Below are 24,951 nucleotides of genomic sequence, written 5' to 3'. Positions count from 1 at the left end.
ATATGGTATAAGAAGGTGGTCTTGTGTCATTCTTTTGCATGTAGCTCCCCAGTTTCCTCAGCACCCTTTGTTGAAAAGGCTGTCTTTTACCCATTATAAATTCTTGCCTCCTTTGTTCTAAATTAATTGACCACATAGGCATGGATTTATGTCTTGGCTCCCTATACTGTTCCATTGATTTATATGTCTGTTTTTGTGCCTGTACCATACTGTTTTGAGTACTATAACTTTGTAGTGTATCTTGAAATCTGGGATTGTGATAACCTCCTGCTTTGTTCTTTTTCAAGATTTCTTTGGCTATTCAAGGTCTTTTGTGGTTCCATGTAAATTCTAGTTCTGTGAAAGATGCTATTGGTATTTTGATAGGGATTGCTGTCAATCACTACGGACATTTTAATAATATGAATTATTCTAACCCATGAGCATGGCATATCTTTTCATTTGTTTGTGTCATCTTCAGTTTCTTTCATCAATGTCTTATAGGTTTTAGAGTATAAGACTTTAGCCTCCTTGGTTAAGTTTAATTGTAGGTAACTTATTCTTTTTGGTACAGTTATAAATGGGATTGCTTTTCTTAATTTCTCTTTTTGCTACTTTGTTATTGGTGTATAGAAATGCAACAGATTTCTGTGTACTAATTTTATATCCCGCAACTTTACTGAACTCATTTATTAGTTCTAATAGTAAGGCCATATATGAAAAACCCACAGCTAACATCATACTGAATGGTGAAAAACTGAAAGCTTTTCCTCTAAGATCAGGAACAAGACAAGGATGTACACTCTTACCACTTTTATTCAACATAGTACTGGAAGTCCTAGCTGCAGCAATCAGACAAGAGAAAAAGAAATAAAAGGCCTCCAGATTGGTAAGGAAAAAGTAAAACTGTCACTATTTGCATATGACATGATCTGATATGTAGAAAACCCTAAAGACTCCACCAAAGGTTCCTCCATGTCTTCTCATGGCTTGATAGCTCATTTCTGTTTATCACTGAATGGTACTCTATTGTCTGGATATACCACTTTTTTTTTTTTTTTTTTTACTTACCTGCTGAAGGACATCTTGATTGCTTCTAAGTTTTGCCAATTAGAATTAAAGCTGCTGTAAACATCTATGTGCAGGTTTTTGTGTTAAATTTATACCTTGGTTTTTGTTGTTGTTTATAAAATCATTTATTCCATTATATTTTTCAGCTGTTTTTTGCATATGTTGAAGTTGTTGATTCTGCACTTAATTTTGTATGCTGTAGCTTGACTAAATTATCTTGTTTATAATTGTTTTTACATTATTTTCTTTTGAGTTTTCTAGATACATAGTTGCATCATCTGCAAATAGAAATAGTTTCACCTCTTCCATTCCAGCTCTTATGCCTTTAATTTTTAAAACCTCACCTAACTGCACTTGTTAATATGTTCAATACAAGGTTAAATGGCAATGGTAATAATCTTGTTCCTGACTCCACTGGAAATGACATTAAATAAGAATCTGACTTTTGAGTTCACACACACACAAACACATCATGAATAAGCTACTGTTTCAGCAGTTTCTGTTTCTAAAGGATAATGGCCCACAACATCTGGAGAGCCAGCCCATGTATAGTTGTTCTTGAATGAATCTGGGTTTTTCAGTGAGAGTGCCTTGGATTAATAGATGAAATCCTTTCTCTTCCCATGGATGTGAGCTAGAGGCTTCAATTTCTAGTAAATACATTTCTAGCTGAAATTCTCTTTAACCTAAAGATATGCCTTCCACAGGAAAGAATATTACATTTGAAACTTCTCATTAATATGACAGCAGTGTCTTCCCCTTTTTTCTGTATAGGACCTCTATATCCTGAGAACTGCAATCTTATGATAGTGGCATTAATTTTATCTTATGGAAACATTCTGATCCATTATAAATATTTCATTAATTTGTTTAGAGCATAAGTGAGTAGACTTTGGTAGCAATAGGAGGGTTAGAAGAGAGGGCTCAAACATGCAAAGAAAAGTCAAAGCTCATGATTTTATTATAGACCTTATGTGTATTTTAAATTACATTCTAATTTACTTGTCCTGTTAGATGTATTTAATGAAAGACCAAATGTATGCTTTTAATAAAACTCTGTATTAAAGCTTCATGACAACTAGATTTTTTTTCTATTTGTCTCTTACAGAGGGCATAAAGACAAGATATTTGTGGTTAAGTGTAACCCACACCATGTTGACAAACTGGTTACAGTTGGGATGAAGCATATCAAATTCTGGCAACAAGCAGGTATTGTTGTTTGGGTTTATTGTTTATGTGGTTGAGAGCTTTAAAAAAAAAAATCTATCTGAAAAAAAGCCCACCACCATTACCTAGCCAGTCTCTACAATTTAAAATTAAAATGTTCCTGGAAGACATTCTCTTCCAAATTCCACTTTGGGCTGTTTATGTCCAAGCTGTAAAACTTGGAACACTCTGTATGATGCTATGCATGTTTATCAATATCTAGAAAGCATTGGGAAATGTTCTGTAAAAACAATTATTTTTATATTTAATCATCTGTTCTGAAAGCTGTAATTATGTTGGACCACTGAACAAGAAATAAAATAATCACTTTGGTTGAGTGGATAACATTTTCAGTATTTTGAGCGTTCTTTTATTACTTTCTCACTGAATTTAAACATGAATTAAACCCCAACACTATACACAACAGGTGATCCAAAAAATTTTTGTGCGTTATAATATTGATAATAAGGATGAGTGAATAAGCATATCAAAACATGCAAGGACATCCTATTCTTCTCACTAATAAAGCAGACCTGTTATTGGGATTGTGAATTCTTAGTATTGGCTTAGGTACCACGCACACGAATCTTACACTGGACAAAATGTAAACACGCAACTGTTCCAGTGCTTTCCGCTTTTAAAGAAAAGATAGTGGCACCCAACATGTCTGGAGAGCCGGTCTATGCATAGTTTTCTGGACTAGGTCTGGGTTTTTCAGTGCTTGTCAGGAAGTGCAGGGAAATGTGAACATCCTAAGGACAAATCTGATGTACCTTTTCCTACATAGTGATTCATTTTCTCACCCTAAAGTTCCCATGACAAAAATCGAGGCAAAACATATGTCACATGTTCACATTTTTCATTACTGCTAGTGTTGTTCGCATTCTCTTTGGTCAGCATTCATGAAGACTTTCCTAGCTAGCCCAGGCACTGAGTCCCTCCTCCGCTGGCTGGAATGGAACTGGCACTGAACCTTGGTTGGATGTATGTCTTGTTGGACTGAGATGCATAAAGACAGCCTCTCTCCAACCAGGACCTAAGTTCATTGAATGAAGAAGCTCCTCTTCTCATCTTTATACCCCAGCATTGACCACTGTATCTACCACAAAGGGGGGGATTCAATAAACATTGAATTAATGAATGTGTAAATGAGAAACCCTCTTAGAATATTTTTGTTTATGATGTTTTCTGCCATCTTTATACATCTTTCCATATACATATAATGTAGACACACTGGGGTTTTCATTGAAGACAGTCATTCCAGATGCTCATAGAAGGTGTCAGTATGTAAAAAAATAATAAATGCTCTTGGTCCACTTCAGGTGGGGGCTTCACCTCTAAAAGAGGAATTTTTGGAAGTGCTGGAAAATTGGAAACAATGATGTGTGTTTCTTATGGGCGAATGGAAGATCTAGTGTTCTCAGGAGCAGCTACTGGAGATATTTTTATTTGGAAAGATATTCTACTACTAAAGACAGTGAAAGCTCATGACGGGCCTGTGTTTGCTATGTATGCATTGGATAAGGTATGGCATATTTTCATCATTAGCTTTCTAAAATTATAAATTAGTCCGAGGAAGGCCCACACCAGCAGGATGCTTGCTTGTCTCTAAAGCCTATCTGAATTGGGAAATAGTTGTCATGAATGGAGAGGAGTACAAATATTTTTAAAAATTCTTTCATTTATAATTATTTACTTATATGCAGTTTCTACTGTTTTCATACTCGTTCCTCCTGGCTGTCAACCCTGAGAGCCCCTTAATAAGTGTTGAGATAATGTACAAACTCAGTAGCAGACGAGTCCTGAGAAATGTTTCAGCATTCTCTTTCTCCTTTGTACACAACAAGCAAAGACCTCAAAGTACCAAGTGGTTCGATTATTGTCCCACTCATCAATTTGACCAAAAGTTTAGTTGATAACCAGTTTGTTCCTGTGTAGACAGGTTCAGCTTTAAAAAGAGTGTTAAAGTGAAGTCTTGGCTTTGCCTGTATTAGGGTTTTCCAGAGAAACAGAATCTGTAGGACATACATACACATACACATCTACAAAAAAAAAAAAGATTTATTATAAGGAATTGGTTCGTGCAGTTATGGAGGTTAAGAATTCCCACTGTGTCCTCTGCAAGCTGTAGCCCCTGGAAAGCTGGTGGTATAACTGAGTGCGAATCCAGAGGCCAGAGAACCAGGGATGCCACTAGTGTGCATCTCAGTCTGAGGATGGGAAAAGAGGAGATGTCCCAGTTCAGTCAGTGAGACAGAAAAAACAGGGATGAATTCCTCCTTCCTCTGCCTTTTGTTCTCTTCAGGGTCTCAAAGAATTGGATGATGCTCGCCCACATTGGGGAGGGCAATCTACTTTATTAAATGCACCAATTCAAATACTAATCTCATCTGGAAATACTCTCCCAGACACATACAGAAATAATATTTAATCAGAGCACCCTGTAACCAGTCAGGTTGACACAAAATTAATCACACCTGCTCTATTTCCACTTAAACTCATCTTTGTTGTCCAGCCACCTTCCTGCCCTACAGTGTTTTGTTGTTGTTGTTGTTTGTTGTTTTTCAAAGAAAGATCACACTTACTGTCAGTACTATGAAAATACCTTGTTCAACCACTTTGCCAGAAAAATCCATTTTTTATTCACTGCCAGCTTGCTGGTGGTACCAGTTTGTCTACTCTCTGACCTCTAAACAGCATAAGCCACCCAGCAAACCTAACTAAACCATGCCTCATTTTGCATTTCCCTGTTCCCAGGTAAATATGCTGAAGTAGGTTCTTGTTAGATGTGCAACTACAATGGTAGTTTTAGTGTTTAAGCTGTTTTACTGGCAAATTTGTTTTGGCTAAAACTGTACGTTAGACAAGATGAAAGTAGAAAGCAGAATCTGAGGAGGTCTCGAAGTTGATGTGCTGGTAACTTATTTAAACTCTTTCACTGCTTGGTAAATTAATCCAAAACATCATGTAAAATACCAGGATGTCACAGTCTAATTTGAATATAATTTGGGGATTGAGTCTCCCCTAAAATCTATAATGAGAATATGGGTATTTAATATAAACAAAAACTTCAAAATATTATTTCCTTGTGAACTTCATTGAAATAAAGGAAACTAAAAGTCTCCAAGAAAACAATGAATTACTTAGTATTTTTTCATTTAAAAAAGGCTTTTCCTAAGAGCAGTTGGTATGTATAATTTGCCGGAAAGGAAAACTAGTAAGGCCAAGAAATCATAAGCTTAGAACAAGAATAAAGATCACTGTTCATTAAAAAACAAAAACAAAAACAAAACCTAATATGCTAATCATTTTGCTTTCCAGGTTTTATAAAACTTAATCTGGATTTTAATTATTATGGGCATTGATGTCCATTGAACAAAATAAGATGGTTGTGTTACATGAAGTGCCTAAGTTCCTCTTAAAAGCTAATGATGTTTTCTCCTGAAAGTAAATATCTAATTTGAACATATTTAGTAATCATTTTTAATTACAATGTTAATTCCAGTTCATTCAGTAGGAATAGATGAGATGCCAGAAACTCTGCCAGGCTTTCCTGTTCCTTAGGCGCCCACATTGAAGTGGGGGACAGGGCACAGAAATGGCCATCCGGGACCTAGGGTGCCAGATACCAACCAAAGTTCTGAGGAAAGTGTTGGGAACACACATTGAGAATGTGCTTTATCCACTAGAGAAGTAGGGGAGGGATGCTTCTAGGAAATACTATATTAATATTACTTGTAGTCAGGTTTTTCAGTCTCCTATATTTAGGAAGGAAACACAGACAAAGCTGCCTTTCCCAAGGGGGAGCCCTTTATAGGTGGGGTGGGCAACTTGTCATTTTGATGTGTATTTCATTCTTCCCATGTGTGCCTTCACAGGGTTTTGTAACAGGTGGAAAGGATGGAATTGTGGAACTCTGGGATGATATGTTTGAAAGATGCTTGAAGACTTATGCCATTAAAAGAGCAGCGTTGTCAACCAGCTCAAAAGGTGCCACCCCCAAATATGTGATTGGAATCTTTCTTTTTACAGGAATGGAAAAGATGGTACCGAAGTTCGTGGACACCCATTACTAAATCGGTTCTCCTCCTTCTGCAGTTAGACCTCTTGGCCCCTGGTAGAAATATCAAGGATGATTGCCTAGTACCTAGTACTTTTGAACTACAAAGATGGAGTATATATGACTATGAGGCTTGTTGTTGTTCTACTAAATGCACTATTTACAATATTAAGTACAACATTTCCCCCCTCAGGCTTGCTTTTAGAAGATAACCCTTCAATTCGTGCCATCACTTTGGGACATGGACATATCCTGGTGGGAACAAAAAATGGGGAGATCCTGGAAATTGATAAAAGTGGCCCAATGACACTGCTTGTTCAGGTACTGTGTACATATGCTAACGCACGGTTCCCATCACAGCTGGGACTTGGGTGAGGCCAGGGGGCCGGTTAGGGTGCAGTGTTGAAGTACGCACTCAGTCTCAGGGTGGCGCAACTGCTGTGTTAATGACTTATTGCAATATAACAAATTGCCACAAATCTAGCAGCCTAAAACAATACACGTTTATTATCTTAGCCTTCTATGGGTCAGGGGTCCAAGCATGGCTTGACTGGGTCCTCTGCTTAAAGTTTCACAAGGCTACAGGAAAGGTCAGGGCTGCAGTCTCATCAGAGGCTCACCTGAGGGAGGATTTGCTCCAAGATCATACAGGTTGTTGGCAGAAATCACATCCTTGTGGTTGTAGGACTGAGGGTTGCATTTCTTGCCAGCTGTTGGCCAGAGGTCACCGTCAGCTCCCAGAGGCTGTACACAGTTCCTTGCCACATGGGTTCCCCAACATGGCTGCTTGCTTCCTTGAAGCCATGAAGAGAAAGAGAAAAAAACAGGCACTGGTCTTATGTCACCTAATCATATCATCAAATGCATGTAATCAGGAACAACCATACCCTTTGCCCTATTTTATCAGTTGGCAAATAGTGACAGGTCATGCAACACTCGAAAGGGGGTGATTACACAGGGGTGAAAACCAGGAGGATCATGAAGGTCACTTCATGAATGTGTCCACCACAGTCTTCCCTCTGGCTGCAATAATTACTGTCCCTACCATATGCAGAGTACATTCCCCCCCCCACCCCCAAGAGTATTATCCCATTACAGTATCTGCTCAAAGTCCATAACCTCATTGTCTAAATCAAGTTCAGGTGTGGAGGAGGCTCTTTAGGTATATTTCTTCTCGATCTGTCAATCTATAAAACTATCAGGACAAATTATTTTCTCTACTCACAGCAGATATACAAATATCTCCTTAGATTTTTTGCCTCATTCTAGTCTTCATCTTGGTGCATATAAACACATGACCTACTTCTTGCCCTCCATCTCCCCTCAAGAATTATATTCAGGTAAAATCACATTACAATAACATCAACAGAATCCTCAAAAATCAGTGAAGTGATAAAATCTCACTTGAGGGGGTGAGACTATGTGGAGGTGACAGATAGTCCTACCCAATTTAGTAATGGACAGGCCTTATTTGTAGATGGAAGAGGCTCAGATTCGGATGAGGGTGTCCATTCAGAAGCTGGAGTGAAAAAATATGCACTGGTTATAATAAGCTTCAGGACTTCTGTGGTCCAATAGAGAAGCTTCACCTCCTTCTCCTACAGGCTTGCTATATTAGAGATGAACCCCAAAATCCCACTGAGAGTGGCCCTCGGATTTGCTACATCATGGGAACAGGTCTGCGCACACACCGTGGTTCAGAACACTGTGAGGTTTTAAAAATGCATGTGCCCAAGTCCCACTCAGGATATCCTGAGTAAGAATGTGTTTAAAGAAGAATTCTGTGTTAAAAACAAACCTCAAAAGCTCTGTAGCTAGGGGTGCCTGGGTGGCTCAGTCGGTTAAGCATCTGCCTTTGGCTCAGGTCGTGATCCCAGGGTCCTGGGATTGAACATCACATTGGACTCTTTGCTAAGCGGGAGCCTGCCTCTCCCTCTCCCTGCCACTTCCCCTGCTTGTACTCTCTCTTTCTCTCTATCAAATAAATAAATAAAATCTTTAAAAAAAAGAAAAAGAAGAAGGAAGGTAAGATTCCAAGCCCATTCCTATACCACTTGAGAAACTTCCAGCCTGTCTTGCTCACTGTCCATTCCTATGGTATGCAGAAATTTAGTCCCATTAGATAGGAAAATGCCATGTTTAAGTCAGTATATGAGGCAGTGATTTAAAAGGGTCTCAGAGCCACACAACCCTGTCCTCAAGCAAAATGTAAAAGGGACTTGGTCTGGGAAAGACCTCCAAGCACATCCATTCTGGGGGGACATTGGGGTTGACACCTGACCCATCCTCTGACCATGACCTTTGGGATGAGAGGCTTCTGAAGGGAAGAAAACTAGAAAACTAGGGATGTAGGGTACTCCAAATCCAATAAATTCAAAGACAGTATCTACACCATTTGGCCCTTCTCAGATATTTGAATGTCAACATGTCAGCTCTGTTTGGAACTTCTGCCAAATTATTGTTTTGCTCAGTTTCCCTGTTAAACCAGAATCATCCAGTTTCTCTTCAGAAAGCCACCTGTTCCCTGAAGCAGTCCAAGTACAAACACCTTTCCGATGCTGTGTATGGTCTTCCTTTTTGCTTTACTAAGCAAAGTCTTTTTATAAGTAGACACTAAACGCAGAAATTCAGTGAACAGTCTGGTCTGTTTTATTGTTCTATGCACTAATCTATTCTTTACACTGCTTTATTGAGTAATAAATTACAGGAATCAGTCATTTTCTCCCTAATTGTTCATTTTTAAAACACTTTTATCTTATTTCTAAGTCATTTATGTGCGTGTGTGATAAGATATAGGTATATGGAATTGGCCCAATGCCTATTAAGCACCTTTTAGTTTTCTGATATTCACTGAATAGAATAATGTGTGAACAAACACTGATCCTGAGTTATTCCCAGGACACTTGATATGAAAACTGAGCTTTTGTTTGGCCAAATGCTATGCGTTCAAAGGACTAAAATTAAATTAATAAGAATATTGCTGTCCAAACTTAAACTTATACACTGTTATGTGTCACTTGTATCTCAGTAAGACTAGAAAAGAGAAATATGACAACCAAATGCAATGCATATGCCTTAATTGGATTTTTTTTAAAAGTAATTACTTTTTTTGGAAAAAATAAAGAATATTGCTGTCCAATCCCTCTGACAGAGATAGGTGGTTACCTACATCTTTTAGAACATGGGTTTATTCATAAAGGTGCTTTGTGTCACGATCAAGCTGTTTTGCAAGTGTATGTGTGCCTATATATACTGTGTTAACTCAATATCAAGCAAGAGGATCAAATGAGGGTATTTTATCATTTACCCAGATGTTTCTAAAAGGAAAGACATTTGGCATCATATAAACAAAGCTTATGAGCAACGAGTCCATGTTTTGCTTTACAAATGAAGATTTTGTCATCATGTAGGCCCAGCTTTAGATTTAAGTTCAAATGAAAAAATTATTCAGTGCTTTCATTTTGGTTTAAGGAAGCTCAGCCTGTGTTTGTTCATATGTGAACCTGCTGGGTCTACAGCACAGTGCTACGGAAGGGCTAGCCAAGAAGCGTGAACCGAGTTGATATGGCTTTGTTTCCTCTCCCACAGGGGCACATGGAGGGAGAAGTATGGGGGCTGGCAGCCCACCCTCTCCTGCCCATCTGTGCAACGGTGAGTGATGATAAAACACTTCGGATCTGGGAATTATCCTCCCAGCACCGTATGCTGGCAGTTCGAAAACTCAAAAAAGGTACGTGATACCACTTTACACATCTGTCAAAGTATTTACCAACAACAGAATGTGTTGCATTCATTCATTCACTCAACTTATATTTACTGAGTGTGCCTGGTACATGCCCCCCCTTATGCTAGGTAATGGGATTTCAGTGTTCGTTGCTACAGATGGAAATTACAGAAAGCCGGCCTGATCTATTATTTCCTTCATTTTCCTTGCACTGCACAGACATTTGCCACCTGGGGGCAATATGTCCTTCTTCTTCTCCTGGTGGAGCTCTGTGGAAGTCTGTTGAAACCCATCAGCTTGTAAAGAATGCTTCTTTGTCTTTATGTTTAACAGTCTCTACAACTGATTTTATTACTGAAAAGCAAAAGTTTTATTAAAAAATAGTTAATATCAAGAAATGAGTAAATATGTATTTAACACTCTTTGCTACTAGAACAAAGAGGTATACCAAGAAGTGCAAATTCGGCAAACATTTATTGAGTAGCTTCTGTGTGTCAGGTCCTGGGGATCCCAAGATGAACGGTCCCATCTCTGGTGTCAGAGATGGACAAGATTCAGAGTCCCAGCAACAGATGGTCCACTCAAATAGGGTGATTTGAGGACAGTCTAAAAATGGGACCATTTGTTAAAGGGATGGGTAAGGTGTTGAGGAATGACGAGGGATAGTGCAGCGCCGTGCAGCTGCTAACAGCCAGGTCCCTCCATCAGCCCTGGGCCTGAAGGGGCAAGAGGAGAGAGCAATGCTAGAACCCAGAAGTGAGAACTTTGTGAGAGGACAGGCCGGAGAGGAGCTAGGACCTTCAGCCCAGGGCTGCCGCCAGTGCATAGTGACCCTGCAGGGGAGGCAGCTACGGGGGTACAGAGCCCAAACTCCCTGTTCCCCCTTCCTCCTTTGCGCCCTCCCTCGAGTCTCTTGTTCATGCTCCCCCTGGGCCAAACGCAGCCAAAAGCCAGAGGGCCAGGGAGACCACCGACGCGATCTGCGCAGGCCAGCAGAAAGCACAGAGAAGGGTGGAGAGCGGATGTGGAGCGACAAATGAAAGATGTCTGGCATAAGCAAGGTTGTGTGGAGAGGCTCAGGAGAAGGCCTGCTGCCAGGGACAACTTCAGCAGGGAGGAAACCCGAGAGCTGAGGCTCAAAGCATTTGTGGAAGTTCCTGGGGAAGGATGAGATGGGACCTGGCCCTAAAATATTTATATGGGGTAGTTTTACAAGTAGAGAGACATGGAGAATATATTGCAGGGGAATAAAATGAAAAAAGATGTCAACACAATAGTAACAGTGATGGTGGCTGATCCTGTTGAGTTGGTGACTCCTAGCCGTTTGCATTTGGTCTTCATGGGAACCCAAAGAGTAAGGCCGTTATTACTACCACGTACAGCTTAGGAGACTGCGGCACAGAGAACTTCGGCTGTTTGCCTGAAATTGCACTGAACTCCCACCCAGACAGAGTGGCTTCAGAGAACACGCCTACGGCTACTGCCAAAAGCCGTTTTTCTCTGCCATCTTGCCTTTCTTTACAGTGGACTTGTGGGCTTTAGTAAGTGGGGGAGCCAAGATTCAAACCCAGGTCTGACTCCGAAGCCCATGCTTCTTGCCACTGCAAGACTGAATCATTTGACCACGAATTTATACTGGGAAAATGATACACTGAGACCTCCTTGTGAGTGACTTCAACATCAGACGGTGGATTTTATTCACTGGGTTAAAAATTAGTTCAAAAGAACAATTACCCACATATCTTAGATGGGATGACCGTTCGATCCAGTTTATAGCAGTTTTCCTGGTGTAATTATTACTAGCTCTCCCTTTCACTCTGAGAAGTGTCCTGGTTTGTATAATAAAGTGTATGGTTAACCTCATCTTGATGACTCTCCTCAAGGGCAGGCTTGTCTTTTGTTCTCTCAGCCCTGGCACCATGCGTGACTCACAGTACATAAATAACTTGTTGCTACCTGAGTGCATGAATGAAGATAGAATTTAGATAAGGCGGTTTGCAGTTACTGGTATGACATAGCTTTCAGCATACCATGAACCGTGACAGAGGGGAGTGTGTGGAAGCTGAATTTGGAGTGCCTTAGCACAAAGCTGTATGATTGTCCCATCCCTGGGGCCATGCTTACCAAAATCTTGACAATAAGGAGGGCAGGATATTATTAAACAGGATTCCTATTAAACACCCCACACACAGAGTCCACACTCATTCAGAAATATCTCTCTGTGACCCTGCAAAGCAGGAGAAAACATTGCTCACGTGGCACTGGCAGCTCGTACTATTTAGAGACACCTTTTGAAAGAGTATTGTCCACAACAGAAGAGGCAGGATAAAATCTATCACCTCCAGAATTATGCCTTAGGACCCATGGATCAAAGACTTGGAGTGACTCTAAGATCAACAATGTCTCTAAAGCAAGTTTTGTGTGTAAGGCATGATATCCAAAAAAACGGCTTCTAGAAACTGAATTCCAGAATTCCCATTCTTAAGTATTATCTCTCTTCTTGGGAGCAAAGGTACTGGTTTTATTAATCCTTTACTCCTTTCCCCCACTCACTCCTGGGGTCTTTTGAAAATCCCATGTACTCAAGTAGTAAGAAATGAATGGATAAACCTTCAAGAAATAGAAAAGGTTTTGTTTCATGGGGTTTTGTTGTTAGTTGTTTTAGCATTCTGATCATTGCCCTTGGGTTTGAAGAGAAGATACGTTCTAAATTACAAAGTTTTAGTTCTCACAAGTAATGTTAAAGACACAGTCACATGTCTATGCGTAATGCATGTACGCAAATGTCCATCTCTTCATTGAGTTTGTTTGATAACAGAATCATGGCAATAACTGTTCTTCGTGGATTCTTTTGTAGGGGGAAGATGCTGTGCCTTCTCCCCTGATGGGAAAGCCTTAGCAGTTGGCTTGAATGATGGGAGTTTCCTGGTCGTAAATGCTGACACTGTTGAAGACATGGTCTCCTTCCATCACAGAAAAGAAATGATCTCTGATATTAAATTTTCAAAAGGTGAAGATTACAGCAGAAACTTTCTAGAATATGTCAGGACAAAAATTTATAAGAATAGACTATTTAAATACTTCCTTGACCTTTTCCCCATTTTGAAATAAGCTCCTGGAAATAAATTCCTGTATAAAATGTTTGGGTGTTAACTGCACATTTTCTTTACAGATACAGGAAAATACCTTGCTGTGGCCTCCCATGATAACTTTGTGGATATTTACAACGTCCTTACAAGCAAACGTGTTGGCATCTGTAAAGGTGCTTCTAGTTATATTACACATATTGACTGGGACTCAAGAGGTAAAGTATGTTGAGGCTTCTAAGATATAATTTTTGTTTTAAGAAAGTCAATATCCATTCATGTATTGTTTCCAGAGAGAAGAACAGTTGAGTTTTGGAGAAAAGCAGAGTGGGAAACCCACAACCAATATAAATGACTGTAACTTTACACCCCAGGGGCACCTGCTATTAACATTTTGAGTATTTTTTCTGTGTTATTACTACTACTACAGTTGCTATTATTAATTCAAGCCTTTGAGTTTTAAGACCGTTAAAGGTACACGATGCCTTCTGTTACCGTAGCAAGCCACTCCTTCACCTTGGGGTTCGGCGTGCTGTGTCATGGCCTTGTGTCTCTCCCTTCCTGTTTTCCCTTTTCCTGTCAGTGCTCCACCTCCCGGAGAACTACCCAAGAAGTCTCCAACAATTTTCACCTTCCAGCAGAGGTAGAGAGCTCCATTCAGCTCACCTAATATCACCCTACTCTCCAAAACTCCCAGCCGCCCCCCCACCTCCTCTAAGTCATGCCCATAACAAATCTAGTTTCTACCATGTGTGAGGTTTTAAGCCAGAAAATGTGAATGATTCAGAAGTAAGACACAGTTCCTGTAGTTCTCCACCAGCGTTTATAAGTTAGTGAGGGAGACATACTTGTACTTGAAGTACAGGCGCCCAAATGGTAAGGCACTGGAATGAGAAACAGTAAGTCACGGGGCAGTGGCGTGCAGGGCCTCTGAATGGGCCATGTCAGCATTAAGCACCCAGGGTGGAGCAGCATTATTACAGTGTGGGTCACTTTTTTTTTTATTATTATGTTATGTTAATCACCATACATCATTAGTTTTTGATGTGGTGTTCCATGATGGGTCACTTTCAAGTTTCATCTCAGAGACTTGGCTGATGTTATAGAGTTTGGGGTAGGCATGTAGGAATGGGCGGGGTCCCAGCTTCAAAGAAGTTTTAGTTGACTGTGATAGAAAAGCACCAAGCCCAGGGGTGTCTTTGAGGGAAGAGCTCACAGGGGAATCCATGGAGCCTCATGGAAGCAACGTCCTTTGAGATGGATCTTGAAAGATGAACGGAAGTTCACCAGATGGTGAAGTCTAGGACAAGCATTCCAAACTCAGAAGGAATATGGCATGTCAAGACAGGAGATGGGAAGAACAGGGGAGGTTAAGAAATAGTGATGTTGGGTGGCTGAGGGCAAGAAGGGAGGAGGTTGTGGAGGGACAGATCAGGACGGACTGCAAAGGAACATTTATATCATGCCAGGGAGCTGAGCACTGAACTTTATCCTGGAGGTATTAGGTAACTCTAAGGGACTTAGGGTGGGGCATTCCCTGCCACCTCAGGAGGACGAGTAAGCCTGGAGTTGGAAAGCAACTAAAATCAGCCAGGAGAGAGAGGGGCTGAGGGCCTCAACCCAAAAGAGATGATTTCAGAGTTGCCAGAATACTTTATTTCAAGTATTGCTTGAAGTACTGGCCATAGACAGATGGATCCTTCTGCTAGGCAGGTATTCATTTGTAATGGTACCTGCTGCCCTGGGATTTGGACTTTATTTGAGCCTTACAACCCATAGACGTTTTATACAGGGCACTAGATGGAGGGAAACATGCCGTGAATTGTAAGGTGCATGTTCCAGCAAGGGCAGAGGGAGATCACATAAGTCCCTCTCACTTTCACATCAGAGCCCTGCCAGACACAGTGTCAAGGGCCTAGGCTGGCCTTGGTGACCAGGCAGTACACTGATGGCCTGAGAGTGCTCTAGGGACCAGTGAGGCTGAGAGGGTAGAGGGAGACAGTTGCTTCTCAGCGCCCGCCCCCCCATGCATGTTCTCTGCTTTATTGTTTAAAAAAAAAAAAAAAAGGAGTGACTTCCCCCTGGATATCCTCTTGCTAACGTCCCTATTTATGCCATCATGGGAGCAGGGTTTAGAACACTCAGGGCCAGCCTTATGCGTACACAGAGTAGAGTACAGATCATTTTGTTGGGGATCCAACACCCACACAGTACGTGGCACAGCGTGTGAAATCCCACCATTACAGCGACCATTGATGGGGGGGGCTACACTCAGTTATTATTTATGTGAGAAAATGGGACATAGGAAGAATAAATTTCAATTGGGAAGATTTCTTTTACATTAGTTTTAACTGTGGTAAATACACATAAAATTTACCATCTTAACCATTTTTAAACGTACGGTTCAGTGGCATTAGCTGCATCCACATTGCTGTGCGCCCTTCACCACCGCCCATCTGCACAAACTCTCTTGTAAACCATCAATAACTCCCCTTCGCCCTTTCTCCCAGCCTCTGATAACCACCATTCTACTGTGTCTCCATGAATTTGACTACTCTAGGTCACTCATGTAAGTGGAATCAGACAGTATTTGGGTTTTTTTTTTAAAAGATTTATTCATTCATTTTAGAGAGAGAAAGAGAGTGAAAGAACATGAGCGAGGGGAGGGGCAGGAGGAAAGGGAGAGAGAGAATCTCCAGCAGACTCCCCGCTGAGCACAGAGCCCGCGGTGGGGCTCGATTTCAAGACCCTGAGATCACTATCCAAGCTGAAATTAACCAACTGAGCCACCCAGGCGCCCCCAGTATTTGTTTTTTGTAACTGATTTATTTCACCTAACATAATGTCCTCAAGATTAATCCATATTGTAGCATGGGTCAGAATTTCCTTCCACTGTATGTATAGACCACATTTCATTTATCTAGTCATCCATCAATGGACACCTGGGTTGCTTCCACTTTTTAGTTATTGTGAATAATGCTGCTATGAACATGGGTGTACTAGACCTTGCTTTTAATTCTTTGGGGGTACAGACCCAGAAGGGGAATTGCTGAATCATATGGTGGTTGTATTTTTAATTTTTTGAAGAACCACTGTACCATTTTCCATAGTGACTGCACCACTTTACATTCTTACCAGCAGAGCACAGGGTTCCAATTTCTCTACATCCTCACCAATACTTGTTATTTCTGGGGTTTGGGGAGGTCTTTTTATAGTCACTATCCTTATAGGTATGAAATGGTATCTGACTGTGGTTTTTACTTGCATTTTTGGTATTATTTTTTAATTCTGCAAATGTAGGGCACCTGGGTGTCTCAGTCTGCCTTCGACTCAGGTCCGGATCCCAAAGTTCTGGGATCAAGCTCCACATCGGGGCTCCCTGCTCAGCGGGGAGCCTGCTTCTCCCTCTCCCTCTGCCATTACCCCTGCTCATGCTCTCTCTTTCTTTCTCAAATAAACAAATAAAATCTTTTTTAAAAAGTTAATTCTGCAAATGTGTAGGCCCCGTGTGCATCACTTAACTATGTTAGAGATATAAAGAGGAGTAAGTCCTAGATGGAAAGAGCAAGATCTTGGCCAGGATCAGTGGGTCGCAATCATGCAGGTGTCCAGGTGATGGCCTATATAGATGGCCCTCAGTGTGGAGCCAACACTTTGCAGGGAGAGAGGCACACCTCACTATTTCCATAATTCTGCCCTAAGCCAGCCTCTGTGGTCCATCGGAGCTCCGCGTGATGGAAAAGGCCCTGGGAGTGAGGAGGCTGAGTCTTTGGAAAGCGTCCTCATCTCTTGTCCTAAGTGTCCCCTTGGGTCAGGTGAGAGCGTCAGACCAAATGTTTTCCACGGACAGAGAGGAGAATAGAATACCTCTGACTTTCAGGGGGGCGTTATGCCATCCGGAGAATAAGAGCAAGTATGCCCATGGATCTTCCCTGGTTTAACTCCAGTGTGATGGCCATGAGACCTGTGTCGTGTTGGTATGGTGTGCTCCTGACAGCCCAGCTCCCAGAGTGCCTGACCTCAGGGATGTGCCACACCACACTGCCTCAGGAACAACCTAGCTCCTCACGGCAGGGCCTCGAGGGTCGGGCAGGGGTAGAGAGCAGAATTCAGGAGCAGGGATCTGTTTCATTCCTTTGATCTTGTCAAAAATAGTGAATACATTTGCCAGAGCCAGCTGGCTCGTCAGGGGTGGGGGATAGCGGCGCAGCCACCAGCCGCGCGCGGCAGCCTTTCGTGTCCATGGCAACCACGGGTCCTAAGAAACCAGAAAGTGCATCAGGCTGTTGCAGGAATATCAGCTACCCCTGAATGAAAGCTCCTGTACAGAATGCTTGAGAAAGAAAAGAAAAATGTGGGGAGAGATAAAATAAGGGAAGAACATTTTCTAGCTGATAGTAGTTCGTTTCTAGAAATATCAGGACTATAAGATTTTTACCAGTGAACACTTTGGGCCGTAATAGAATGCTCTTTGCCATTTTCATTGCAAATGGTCTGATATATTTAATACATTTAGTATGAATTTTGGAACTGTTCTAACTTGTAAATCATATGGCAACTGGGATGATGGGTGTGAATCATTTTGTGGATTCTATAGCTCTGTACACCTGCGGGGATTGTGGTTTCCTATGCCTGCTTAGTAATGAGGACATGTGGACCTTCCAGTTCTCTTCCTCCTTGTGAGTAGACATTTCTAGTGAATAAAAATTTGGGGAATCTGAAAGAATAGGGTTACTCTTACTAAGGGGCAATTATACATGGATTATACAGATTTTTTGCTCTTTGCTTCTGTTCTCAGAATATTTCGGTGTTTATATGACAGAGCAGAAGGCAGCAGAAAAAAAGAGTGATGACCTAAATATTTTCTCTATGCTTAAAAAGAAAAAAAGAGTAATAACCTCAGTAAAGAATAGGGTGGGGGCAGGGGAAAGAATCACACCCATAATTCCACTTACCTAACAAAGAATTGTTGCAATTTTTAAAAATTCCTTCATATCCTTGGTTGCAAGGAACTCAAACCCACTCAGCTTAAAATTTTTAAAATCATAATGAAGAATGAGCTTATTGGGAAGATACAAGGATAGCTCATAGAATCCAAGAGCAGGAAGCAACGTCTCCTGAGGAACTGGCTTTAGGAATGAACCAGAAAACCAAGCAGGCACTTTGCCCTTCTTCTCTCCTCTCCTGCTCCGGGGCAGCTCGGTTCAGTGTCCACTGCTGTCCTCGGTCTGGTGTCTGTTTTTGGCCCCTCTCTCTGCACAGGCAGCTCTCCTTAATTCATCTGCACTCGGTCTACTCAGTCACCCCAAAATGCCACCCTCACTTCCAAAGTCCACATCTTATCCCAGCTAGGCACCCACTGATTGGGTCTCCTAGATTCTGAGTCCCATGGAAAAAGAATTTGAGTGCCCACTCCCATCTCTGGCCCAGCCCGTCCTGGGTCATTGTCCTCCAGAGGACAAACACGACCACAGGGGTCCAGCCCAAGGTGGGGGGCAGTTCTCAGGGAAGGGGCACAAGCTAGGTTGGTACCGCATGGGCATTATGGTGCTGGAGAGCACTTCCGGTGCTTGTCTTTTGTGTTTAGATTTTCTAATAATCTTGCAGTCATAAAGTGCTTCACTTAACTATGCTAATAATTTTAGGATGTTCTTTAGGTAAAACATTATCTTTGAAACTATGGTGTAGAGTGAATTGTTGGGATTATCTGGGAATTATAATTCTTTGAATTCTCTTAGTATCTCATGGCCAGAAGTCATCTAAAATTAGCTGCTGAATCAAAGGCTGTTTTCATTGAATCCCTTAATCCCTTTTCCAGATCATTTGTTATTTGCACTTCCTCTTGAGAATCCTAAAAAATACTTTGTAGGTCTATTTAGTCATTGGAAAAATATTGATTATTCATTTTCTTATAATATTAAATAGCCAAAACTAATTTAACTACCTTTTTTTTTTCTTGTTTGTGTATGTTCAGCCATAAATTCAGGGAAATGTGCCCCTTTCTAAGGAAATATTTTCAGATTCACTTGCTCCTCACGGCCAAGGCCCCTCATCACCATATTATAACCCAGCAAATTAGAAACAGTTAAGGTTTTCAGTTACAAAATTAGAGAGAATTATTTTTAATTAATCACTGAGAAATAGACCTGCATCTTCAGAAGGTTAGCCAAACCAGCCTGCAGACCCAGGTGGTACCCACCTGAGCATTAAAGAGCATGATAGAAGACACAAAGTTCTTTTTTGAAATTACTTTTTCAGGAAGGACATTTCAAGACCACTAGATGTCCAGAGTTATGGGGGAAAAGCGGGGGAAGAAATAGTATGATGTAAATATGCACAGAATTATTTACAGATGAAATATTAGGCCATCTGAGGTTTGCTTCGGAATAACCTGGTGAGGGCCTGGGTGGAGGCTCATGGAATGGGGTTGGGCCATGTGCTAATAACTGTTAGAGCTGAACATTGACTGGGCACATAGGGGTTCTTCATACTCTTCTTACTTCTATGTGTGTTTGAAATGTCCTGTGATTTAAAAATGCTGAAAAAATATCAGAGTCTGTATCTTTTCAGTCATTTAAATTTCAAGGCATAAAGAATTAGTGAGGTGTTAGGAGGAGAATCAGGGTATCTAATCTTTTTCAACATTAATCAAAATGAATCCAAGATTTTAATTTTACATCAGACCAAAAGACCATTTTTGTTCAACACTTTGTTTTGGGAAAATCTTGGATTTCTTTACAAATTTTCAAGTAAGATGGGGGGGGATTTATAGGTTGTTTTACACATCCTTATCTTCCAGTTTCTAAACTTCAAAGGACAAATTTAGAATTTAGGCCTGGATAAATGTGGATGCTTGCCACAGGGTTCTCACGTCTGATGCCATAGTTCTTGCCAAAGCCGTTTCCTTTTACTGCATGCTTGTGCAACCAGGCAAATGAGCAAAAAATCCCGGTTTTTGTCAAGCTTTTGAAAAATATGTACTTCCTTTGCAACAGAGTAAAACATAGCAGGCTTGATTCTAGGAGGGATGTGCAAGGCCACATGAAAAGGGATGAGGTGCACATTAACAACCTCCTGGCTTCGGGGCCTACACCATGCCATGTAATCACCTTTACATGCAGTTCTGGAGAATTCACCATTTATTTGCTCAATTTATGAGAATGATTCAAATGAATCAGAATAGTTGCAACCATGCTTATCTCTTTACAATAGAAAGATAAATGCAGATGTGAATTGTCTTTCTGTTTCATTCTCTCATATCAGGAAAATTACTGCAAGTTAATTCGGGTGCCAAAGAACAACTCTTTTTTGAAGCCCCAAGAGGCAAACGGCATATAATAAGACCTTCAGAGGTAATAGTCCTACACAGAGCTTTTTAAAAAGTGTTTTGTGAAGATGTAATATGTGCATTTTAAATAAAAACCTGTCACTTATTATCCCTCAGTATGGGTTATATTCAGTCTACCTTTAAGCCTGCTCGCATCTTAAATCTGACTGCTTAATCGGGTTCCCTACATTCTGAGGACCTGTGGATTCCCCGGGCTGCTGATGTAGCATCATGTATTCGTGTAGTCAGCCTTCAGCTCCATTTCCCTCTGCTGGAAGCCACCGACTAAGCTAACAGCTTGGATGCCACGTAGTACTTCTTCCACTGGACACACCCTGTCCTTTTGTGCACAGCTTTCTGTGAACATCAATTGTTGAAACATGCTTTCCCACTCTTTACTATTTGTTATATAGTAATACCTTCTGCAACAACAGTGAGAGAAATTACTTTTCAAAACAAAACCTATCTATAGCCTGACCATCCATTTGTATCAAACTGTTTCCCTTCTCCCTGTTTTCCTAATGTCCTTGGCCACTTAACGTCATTTTTTAATTGTTGAAATTAAAGCCTATATACAATTTTTGAATCCATGACCTAATGCCATCCTAAAGGCTCAGCTGCTCTTGTGGGCAAGTGGCTCTCTCAGGGTCTGTGCTAATGTGGATGGCCAAAAGGTAATTGCATGATAGAGCACTAAGGACCTCCGCTTCGCCCCAGGAGGCAATTTATTTGCTATGTAACCTTTGAAGAAAGAAAAGGAAATCTTGCTTCTTTAGAGGGAAAGGGGTCAGAGGATACACAGCTGAGAGACAGGCATCTGCCTCTCTCTGGAACTGCAGTTTGCTGGTAATAGAAACTATCCCATGGTTGCAAAGTGCCCCCAGGGACCCTGGGACATGGGCCCATTCATGATGTTTTCGTGGTTTCTAAAAGAAGTACAAATGCATTATGTAAGAAACAGAAGTTGTTATAGATGATGACATCATATTCATGGAAATTGTTTACTAATCAGTTGCTCTCACTCCCAGATCCCAATTTATTTATCTCTGAATAGTTGCTGTTTTAACTTTTTAAAAGAAATTTCTGTTGCCTTGAGTAAGAGATATTTTAACTTATGTCATTTGTTCACTGGATACTTGGTGAATGTGCCGGGCCCTTCATATGCCTGTATTTTTGTCTGCAGAAGTGACTTGTGTGATGGTTGTCAGTCTCCTTTTACAGAGAGGGAGATGAAAGCTCCAGGAGAGTAAGAACCATGGAGCTGTGGTCCCAGTCTTGAGGGGTCCATGTGTGACTCGGCAGCTAGACCATGGGGCCTCTTGGATTTCTCCTGTGTAGTTAAGCATCATTTTACACCACTGCATCTGTGTTTTCCCTTCATGTTCTGGTGCCCCAAAATAGGTATACTGAAATAAAATCCAGTCTAACCAAGTGGTGGAGGGGGAGTGATGCCAACTTGGGACCAATGAGCACTTAACTACATATAAGAAGAGTAGGCACAAGAGGGAAGTTCATGTTACGAGGCTTCTTGCAATGCCAGGCTCGGGCCGTGAAGAGCTCACTTGTCCCTCTGTGGTACACAGTTGGTATCCCAGAGGCTGATGTCTGGTGTTGCCGTCTGGGGAGGCCATCCAGCTGATGTTTCCACGCCTGGGCCTCCCTGGTCTTGCCCCCTCAGAGCACCAGAGAGGCAGCTCAGCATTTCCTTTACCAGTACTGTCAGGCCCTTCAGCTGCATATGAAGGATTTGGGAAATCCTCTTTCCACGAAAGATTAAAAAAAAAAAAAAAAAACAGCCATGGTGAAGCTAATGCAAAGCTTACTGAGCAAATTGTGAAGTATGACAAATATTAAAATGTCTATTTAAATCCTCCTGCCGCAGCCCGGTGCAGTTAAAGCCACACTAAACTAGGAGGCCAGCTCTCTTGAGCTCGCTCCCCCTCTGCTCCTAAGCCGGCTGTGCTGGACGTGGCTCGCCTCTCTGGGCTTCAGTTCCTTCCCTTGGAAAATCATGATGGTAATGGCACATCTGCCCAAGGTGAGGTGCTGTGGAAAAGACCCTTTGAGGACCCTTCTTCCATCTAAGTTCCAGGATTTTTTAACAAGTTTACCCCCTTGGGGTTTTGCGAGTTACAGGGGGTCATTCTTAATGTTCCATTTCACATGCAATTTCCATAGCTTCCAACAAATGAGATATTTGCTTGGGGACCATGGTGCCCAGATCTGGCCAAGGATGAGCTGCTGGGGTGACCACAGGGTGAGCCCTAGATACCGAGGTCAGGGAAAGTGGCACAAAGGGTGCTAGCCCTGCGGATGGACGGGAGGGTCTAAGAAATGGAATCTAGAACCTGGAAGGGAGTCAGTGGCCAGAAAGCCTGCTTGTACAACCAGCAGGAATGGTTCCCTCCTCTTCCCGTGAAGGCCAGTTTAAGCCACCTCAAGTCGCCTCAGTCTGCGGTCCTGGCCGAGGCACCCCAAATCACTAGGGCCAGTGCAGCTTTTTGGTTCCAGTTCTGCATGGGTCCAGAAGGGACACAGAACATGAAATGAGGAGACATTTGAGTAACTAAAACACATTCAGCACCTCCCCACGTTTTGTGACTAATACCCTAGCTGCATCTTTATCTTGCCGTTTCTCTGTAATGCTAAGGGATACTAGCAGATCAAAGCCCCCAGGAAAGTCTAATACAAAGTGTGGTTACTGTTGTTTATTTTAAAAAGGAAAGCCTAGATTATATCAGGATTGGACCTATACGAATTTTAAGTCTTCTGTCCATGAATTTCAGACAAAATAGTGTTAAAGAATAAAATACACATTCATGGCAATGCAATATGAACAATCCTTCAGATTTTTAAGATAGTCTCTGTGCTAGCTGCAGAATCTTAGTACTCATTCCTTCTAGAAAGCAGCCCTTCAAAACAAAAGTTATATCTGTGACTTTTTAAAATAGTTTGCTAACTGATCAGCCCGAGTGATCAATGTAGCTCAGTGGTCCTCACTTGGGAGCAGTTTTGCCCCCTCTCCCAGGGACATTTGCCAATGTCTGAGGACAACTTGGGGAGGAGGACTGCTGGCATCCAGGGGGTAGAAGACAGGGATGCCGCTAAAATACTACCACGCACAGGACAGCCCCTGACAACAGAGAATCATCCGGCCCAAAATGTTCATAGCGCTGAGACTGAGAAACCCTGGTCCAGCTTACGGATTCAACGATGGTAAATATCTAGGGAAGAACTAAAAACTTTCTTACTCTCTGGTTTCCACAATTCTGAAATGTTGATTCTATCTGTAGAAAAATATATGGCTATCTGACTGTAGTGTTTACTAAGATAATGCAGATGCCACTCAGAAAATGCAGCTTAGAACTTCCGCACCTCAGATCACAACACAAATGCCTGATGTTGGCGAAGTCGTTAGTTAGAACGACTCTGCTTCATATCGTTTCTTTTAAAAGAAAAACAGATGATACAGCATAAGGAATGCAGTCAGTGGTATTGTAACAGGGCTGGATGGTAACAGATGGGAGCTACACTCATGCTGAGCAGAGCTCAATGGACACATAGACTTGTCCAGTCACCGTGCTGTACACTGGGAACTAATGCAACGTTGCACACCAACTGTGACTGTGCTTCCATTAAAAAAGATCTCTAGGTTGTGCGAAAGTATGTTAACTTTCTTTCCTTCTTTTTAAGATTGAGAAGATCGAGTGGGACACATGGACATGCATCCTGGGGCCCACCTGCGAGGGCATCTGGCCCGCGCATAGCGACGTGACCGATGTCAATGCGGCCAGTCTTACCAAAGACTGTTCCCTCCTAGCAACTGGAGATGATTTTGGCTTCGTTAAGCTTTTCTCCTATCCCGTCAAGGTAATACTGCATGTTTATTATATGTACTTGCTCAGTCTCATTAATAACTTCAAATCTATGTATCGTATCTAAGTGGATTTTTAAATATGGAAGGCATAAGCAGTCAGTAATGTCATCAGCAGCCCTCTTGTTATGAATGCTATCTAAACACCTCATGACTAGTTTACTATAGAAGTCCGATTCTCGTGGTATCGAATTCCTCCTTGAAAGGCCTTCAGTGGCCATTAAATCCAACACCTCACCAACTGCGAAGGAGGAATTTCTTTACAATGTCTTGGACCAGTGTCTTTCCAACACATACTACCATACGTCCAGGGAGGAGGGATTTACTACCTCACAAAGCAGCCCAATTCATTGTTAAATAGTTGAATTGTCAAAATGTTCTGTTCTATACAGAGCGGAAATTTCTTCTCTTTAGCCAAAGTTCTGCCTTCTGAACCGTCACTAAATAACTGCAGTTCCTCTAACGGTCTTTGTGTGGAGGAAGATAATATTTGACTCCCCGAAATCTCATTTTCTCCTGCCTAACTGTGTCCGGTTCTTCAGCCATTTCCCACAGGACATGGTTTCCGGCTGCCCCTGCCTCTGGGTACACTCCCTGTTATCAGTTCCATTCCAGACTCTTTCA

General features: G+C 41.6%; 1 protein-coding gene across 7 annotated transcripts in view; it reads left to right on the top strand.

Annotated features, from left to right (window-relative positions):
• The window catches only part of EML6 (EMAP like 6), a 273,045-nt gene that overhangs the window by 200,902 nt on the left and 47,192 nt on the right, over positions 1 to 24,951 (top strand). For all 7 annotated transcript variants that reach the window (XR_012379830.1, XM_073897700.1, XM_073897701.1 and 4 more), the window contains 9 exons: positions 2,159 to 2,259; positions 3,579 to 3,781; positions 6,135 to 6,246; positions 6,510 to 6,637; positions 9,905 to 10,046; positions 12,898 to 13,050; positions 13,213 to 13,344; positions 20,390 to 20,478; positions 24,147 to 24,323. Coding sequence is in view for 6 of the 7 variants with exons in the window: in XM_073897700.1 (XP_073753801.1) it covers positions 2,159 to 2,259; positions 3,579 to 3,781; positions 6,135 to 6,246; positions 6,510 to 6,637; positions 9,905 to 10,046; positions 12,898 to 13,050; positions 13,213 to 13,344; positions 20,390 to 20,478; positions 24,147 to 24,323 (1,237 nt within the window). In the remaining variant the exon portion in view is untranslated. The remainder of the gene's footprint in view (positions 1 to 2,158; positions 2,260 to 3,578; positions 3,782 to 6,134; positions 6,247 to 6,509; positions 6,638 to 9,904; positions 10,047 to 12,897; positions 13,051 to 13,212; positions 13,345 to 20,389; positions 20,479 to 24,146; positions 24,324 to 24,951) is intronic.

Source organism: Callorhinus ursinus, unplaced genomic scaffold (assembly GCF_003265705.2).
Source record: "Callorhinus ursinus isolate GAN/ISIS: 27379988/994484 unplaced genomic scaffold, GSC_fseal_2.0 scaffold10, whole genome shotgun sequence".
Taxonomy (NCBI): Eukaryota; Metazoa; Chordata; class Mammalia; order Carnivora; family Otariidae; genus Callorhinus; species Callorhinus ursinus.
The sequence above is the reverse complement of the archived record's forward strand: the minus strand, read 5'-3'. Positions and strand labels throughout refer to the sequence as shown.